Below are 6,680 nucleotides of genomic sequence, written 5' to 3'. Positions count from 1 at the left end.
ATACTCCACTGCAGTCCCGCTAATACTCTCTCCATTAATCTTTCAAATGTTGCTGGTGCACAGGCAAGGCCGAATGCCATCTGTCGAAATTGAAACAGTCCCCTTCGGCTGGCAAATGCAGTTTTCGGGCGATCTTTCTCTGCCATTTCCACCTGCCAGTATCCCGAACAAAGGTCTAAAGTAGAGAACCATTTATTTCCGGACAATTGCTCCAATGAGTCGTCGATGCGGGGTAATGGATATGCGTCTTTTACTGTTAAATCGTTGACCTTGCGATAATCAACGCAAAAGCGTGTAGTACCATCCTTTTTCTTTACCAGTACTATCCCAGACGACCATGGACCGTCGGCTGGCTCAATTACTCCGCGTTCAAGCATGTCATCGATATGTCTATCGACTTCCTCTCGTATATGAATGGGGTGCGGCGAGGCGGTTGTTTTACTGGTGTATTATTTCCTGTATTTATGGTGTGGCGCACCAAATTAGTTCTACCTAAGTCCCTGTCGGATGCTGCAAAAAGATCTTTGTATTCATTGAGAAGATTTTCAACTCCACGTTTTTGCTCCTGGCTAAGATTTTCGCTGCAATTACTCAGTAATTTTTGCAATTCAATTCTTAGGTTCTGATCCTTATGTATATCAGTAATATTTTTGTCGTCGCTTATCACGTCCTGAATAGGGCTTATATTTCCTACAATTGTCCCAGCTCTTATTATCTTCACTACATTCGATACATTCATAAAGCGCAGTGGTACGGTTTCTGAGGCTTTAACTAAAGTTCTTGCCATTAAGGCACTGTCCTTTGCTACAAATTTGTCACAGGGTTCAATGATTCCTAAGCCAACTTCATGCTTTGTTGACGGATATTCGTTAATGTGACCCCGGACCAAAGCTTCTGTGCCTGGCTGTATGCATGTATCTTCAACTACAGACACTCTATAGCAACCAAGCTGTCCAGTGAAGTTCAGTGGTATCACCTGGTTATTGCAAACCATATGTTCTTCTTGTAAATTAATCAGACATCTATTTTTCTTGAGAAAATCTAAACCAATTATGCAATCTAAAGCAAGATCCGCTACTACTGCCTCTGCTAAATATACGTTATGATCAATCCAGATGTGAAATTCACCTTTTCCCGTAACGTTTAGTTCAGAGCCGTTTGCTGACATAATAGTTTGAACCACTTGATTGAGGTTTGGCATCTCTTCTTTTCTCAAACTATTGAATAGTTTATTTGATATAAGAGTGACAGTTGCGCCTGTGTCAACGAGAAAACTGGCTTTTATATTTCCTATAGCTACGTCTATATATGCCCCTGCTTCTTTCGTCGAGTTGTTTTGTACATTGAGCTTGATTTGTTTTCTCCGCTGTCTTCTTTTTCGAGAATGTACTGGCCTTGCAGAGCCATTCTCGTGGTTCCTGTATTGACCGTTCCCGTTGCCACCTTGCTTTCGTAGCCTACATTCTCGCTTAAAATGTCCATATTTACCGCAATTGTAACATTGCTGATTCCGTTTCCATTCCGGATCGGCAGTGTTTCTTTGTCCGCTGTTTTTGAATTCATTTAACTCCATTCGAAGTGATTCTAATTGCTTAGTAAACGAATCCATCATTTCTGTAAACTTATCGTCCTTAGATAATTCTTCTGTAATATTATCTGCATGCGTAGCCCGCATCTGAGGTTTTACAAAATCTTGTCTTTTCTCTGCTTTGTAGAACGTCTCAAGTTCGACAGCTAAACAGATTGCTTGGTTTAAGTTTTGCGGTCTGGATTGTTTAATTTTTATCCTCATCTCACTATCGTGCAATGCATCTAAGAAATAATCCTTTGATAATGTTTCTTTTACTTTAGTGGGTGCTAGTGGGTATGCTCTGTTTACTAATCGCCGTATAGTTTGTCCTAGTTCTGGCAAGGTTTCACTCGCGCGCTGGCGTCTCTCCTTTAATTGAACTCTGTATAGTTCGTTCTGATTTGGCGGAGCAAAACGCTCTTCTAATGATTTCACTAAGGTCTCATAATTCATTTTCTTATCAGTTGGTAAATCGCTGAAGACACTCTGTGCGTGCCCGCGAAGGGCAGCGGCAAGGTAAAGCCCCTGTTCATATTCGTCCCAATTATTGATGATAGCACATGCTTCAAAGTGCGATTTCAAATCAACCCACTCGCCAGACCCATCATAATTGGCCAGTTTGATTTCTCTTCTCGTATTCTTTCCAGGCGTGCGTACTTTTTCCTGGTTATTGACAGCCTGTTTTGCATTCCTTTGGCTAGGTCTTAAGATAAGAGAAATCTCCACTGAACCTCCGCTACTGGTACCGGGCGTTGCGCTAGTTGTTTTCTAATGCCCTTGCTTAGAGCGGGCTCCCTGTTCGTGCTCACTTACGTAAGGTCCAAACAATGTTGGTGCATCATCAGCTCGTTGAAGCTGTGCTTGGACTGTGCGCTCTGTGACATCGCCGAAATCCGTGCGCCTCGTCTGAGCAATACCAGAATCTGTCAGGTTTCTAGGTTGCTCTTTTGGGGTAGAGTGTTGTGGTGTCAAAAACCTAGGATTTTGAGTTTGTCTCAACTTTTCTATCTTTTGCTTTACATCTTCCTCTAACGTACTTATATGCTGTTGTAAATCGTCCATGTTTAATCAAGTATAGGTGCACTTGCCAATATCCCACCGCTGCCACCAAAAATTATGTCACGTACTCGGGGTAGTGACTTCTGGGTATCGTACCAAAGTTTACCCCTGGATATTGGAAGCTGCACCGTTTCTTATATTTTTATCTTTAATTTGTTAACTTTTTCCTCTGACACACAATAACAATTTGTGGGACGTGTTGCTGTCAATGAACAGACCTTATGTTAAGCAACAACCAGTGCTAACCTGTGCACTATTCCAAACCTTGCTAATGTCTACCTATGCGCTACTATCCTGTGCACTACCTGGCTTATTCAGCCTGTGCACTGCCTAACCAGTGCACGTATTTCCGCACAGTCGCCTATGCACCTATTACCCGGTGCGTAAATACAACTTTAATACTCCTGCAACCTTATTCAGGTACGCAGATAGATTCTTATTCAGATTCTATTAATTCTTTTATAAATTGTAAATAATTACCTTTTTTCTTCTTTAAGGCGTCTGGATTATCCACCAAGCGACCCTTGTTCTGACAGCACATCAGCTTATATACTAAGGTTTTGGACCATACCATTTAATTTGGACGATACCATATGTCTTATTCATATGAGTGTTTATAATTACCTAACCCTTAATGCTAAAACGTTTGAATGACGGCCCTTATGTTTACGACTACCGATCGGAATATTTCCAGGTATGCTAACCACCACCGGTCGGTTACTGATTCTTAATATTATAAATATCCATAGCAATGTAAACAAAACAAAACCGAATGTAGACAATGTTCAACTTTCAAACATAACGAGTTCGTATAACAATGTTTCAGCTTGATAAAAGGAATAAGATGAACCCTAGTAAAATAAAACAGATGATCCATGTTCATCACAGGTTCATCATATCCCCGGAGCCGTCATTTAAATGTGATAAACAACACTTACAGTGGATATGAGTCTATATATATTTTGAAACTCCAATAATTTTGATTTCAAAATCAATTACCATTATGATCTACGTTTTTGTACACACGGCTCATATACCATGTCGAGAAAACAATTTAAATGATTAGCCGGGATACTTTACTCCTGTATAATATTTCACTTGCTGAAAGGAGGTTTGAAATATATTTTAGATAAATAAAATTCACAACTCCTGAAGGCAGAGCACGATTTTCTAGGTCGAACGAATGTCGCCTTGTGTTCATTCGCTGCTTTCTTTAATACCCAGAAGGATCAGGTGTATTTTTTACTCTCATGGATTATTTTGTATATCAATTATTTATTCTAATATGACGTGCTTCTTTAGCTTTGTAAAGAAACCATACTTTATTATCCAATAAAATTAGTTTACACATGCGTATATTGACAAGACAGAAAAATGAATTTTATTAAATTGGTATACGCATTTAATGTATTTCATTAACTTGGGACACTTTCAAACACTAAAATATGATACACATTTTGTTACTAATACTTTTACAATGACAACAATGTGTTACAATTCGAAATTGACATATTTGACCTAGATACCGCAACGTTCATGTTGGCTGTTCTAACTTCAAAACCCCTCCCACTGAAAAACACGTTTCATCTATCTTGTTAAAAGGCATGTATATAATAATTTCATTGAAACATATGATCTGACGATAAAATATAAAATAAAGTATAGGTTAATTATAACTGTTGTACTGAAATGACAAAATTGTTTCATATTTATGATAAAATGGATTGACCCTAGCAGGAAATCGAACCCCATTCTCCTATAAAAAAAATATAGGCGTAATTACCAATATACCACCAAGGTTTCCAATCCATTTTACAATTGCAACAAGATTGTCTCTCAGTATTAATTTTAATCATCATGTAATACAGCATCGTCAGATGACAAAGGCGTACGTGCCCTTTTATCAACTTTACAGGGTGTAGCTACCGCAAGTTTAGTCCAAATAATTATGACGTCTGGCAAGGCTATTTTTTTTTCTGGGACGCCGTTGAAGGAAGGCGTCCCAGATAAAAAATTAAAATAGGCTTGCCAGACGTCGTAATTATTTGGACTACCGCAAGTATAAATGAATCTCTGTCAAAGGGCCCCTCCTGCCAAGTCTCGAATGTCAGCACAACTTTATCAAGGAATCCTCTATCAGATATGAACATATTAACCAATGCTACAATAACCGGCGGAACATTTACAAAATTAATTTAGTAAATAAAGATCGACTTACCCGATTCTCCTTGTGCGTCCACCGCCATTGACAACTGACTTGAAAATGTGCGTGTCAGAAATTGACCTCAAAGAAGAAGACGCTGAATTATAACTTTTCTGTTATTTTGTGACACAAATATTGTTTAAGTTAATAAATTTGTTAATTTCTGTTTCAATTTTAAATTTTAGAAATACACAACTTTGCGAAATTAAACTGGTTTAAACTAGTTGGATAAAAATCGACAGGGAGATTCATGGAAGAGCCTACACAAATATTGTACCCTTGTACACAGCGAACATAGAAATAACCGTAATTGTCCTAATCAGAATCGAAATAATTGATGCCAGCTATACTTTATTTTAGTTTTAACATGGGTAGGCATTATATTCGTGTTATTTTAGCCCTCGCTATCGCTCTGGCAAAAATAATCACGAATATATAATGCCTACCCATGTTAAAACTACAATAAAGTATAGCTGGCATCAATTATTTCTTAAATAATGAATGCATTCATCATTTTTTCCTTTTTATATTGATTATACACCCGTAACAAGTCAATACAATGATATTTACCATGATTTCAATATTTATAACAGTTGCAACAATTCAAAATGAGCGGTTAGTCATGCAAAATTTACACGATGTTCAGATGGGAATATGATGTTTTGTTCAATATTACATAGGATTGTCTCAAACAATCAAATGTATTAAATGCGGAGCGGAGGAGATGACAATTTTAGAAATTTCAATTACCTGAATACCTCATGGCACTTTAATAGCTCAATGAAACGCTTAAATTCTGTACTTTTAGAAAATATGTATCTTAAATAAAAAGCTAGTTGATTCAACAGAAACTAATACACAACATTACAAAAACAGTATAAAAAATAACCAAAAGGCTTTGGAAATTGTAAAATGAACAAGAAATGAGCTTGAAAATGACTAGTAATGACCTTTGAATTTGCTAAATTGCTTAATGTGGGCCTATAACTGCAAAGCACAACAGTGTCGTTTAATGTGTGGCAAATATCCGGACTTTAAATACAAATTAAAAGCAGATATTTAGCCAAATATTTATCTTCCTACGAATTTACTTCAAAAAGTAAATCGGGTCAATTGAAGTATTATACTGCGGCTTTACTGTTACATCTTTAGAATACACATATACTGCAACTGTAAATAATGCTTTGTTAAAACGATAAATTTGCAGTGCAATTTTAACCATTTTCAGGTGCCTATTGATCTACACATAGGACTACTTAAAATGCCCTTAAAGTGTTTGAAGTTCAAGAGTAATCGTATTTACCAATTTAGTTCACAAATAATTTTAGAAGGGGTTAGTTATGAGAATTGTCAACAACAACTACAGTGGGGTATTTGTTCCAAGATGGGTAAGGTCAGTTCAGACTGTTTTTAATATCATTTGTACCACATTTGATATTAAGAATAAACATTTTCTGAAGCTGAATAATTTATAGACAATTAAAGCCTTTAAAATTCCATGAGGTATATTGGTTATTTAAACTCGTAATTTAAATAAATATAAAAAAGAAAATGTGGTATGATTGCCACTGAGACCTCTCCACAAGAGACCAACATGACATAGAAATTAACAACTTAGGTCACCGTACGGCCTTCAACAATGAACAAAGCCCATACCGCATAGTCAGCTATAAAAGGTCCCGAAATGACAATGTCAAACAATTCAAACGAGAAAATAAAGGCCTTATTTATACATAAAAATTAACGAAAAACAAATATGTAACACAAACAAAAACGACAACCACTGAATTACAGGCTTCTGACTTGGGACAGACGCATACACAACTAATGTGGTGGGGTTAAACATGT

At 36.9% G+C, this 6,680-nt stretch overlaps 1 protein-coding gene across 1 annotated transcript; it reads right to left on the bottom strand.

Moving 5' to 3' along the window:
- Nucleotides 1–358: 358 nt before the first annotated feature.
- LOC139515347 (uncharacterized) lies at nt 359–2,632 on the bottom strand. The gene is made up of 2 exons (XM_071304912.1): nt 2,384–2,632; nt 359–2,248 (listed from the first exon to the last, which is right to left on the bottom strand). The coding sequence occupies exons 1-2, from the start codon at nt 2,630–2,632 to the stop codon at nt 359–361; spliced, it is 2,139 nt and encodes a 712-aa protein (XP_071161013.1).
- Between the last annotated feature and the right edge of the window lie 4,048 nt (nt 2,633–6,680).

The sequence above is a fragment of the Mytilus edulis genome, chromosome 3 (genome assembly GCF_963676685.1).
Source record: "Mytilus edulis chromosome 3, xbMytEdul2.2, whole genome shotgun sequence".
Taxonomy (NCBI): domain Eukaryota; kingdom Metazoa; phylum Mollusca; class Bivalvia; order Mytilida; family Mytilidae; genus Mytilus; species Mytilus edulis.
Note: the sequence above shows the minus strand (reverse complement) of the source record. Positions and strands in the feature narration are given on the sequence as shown.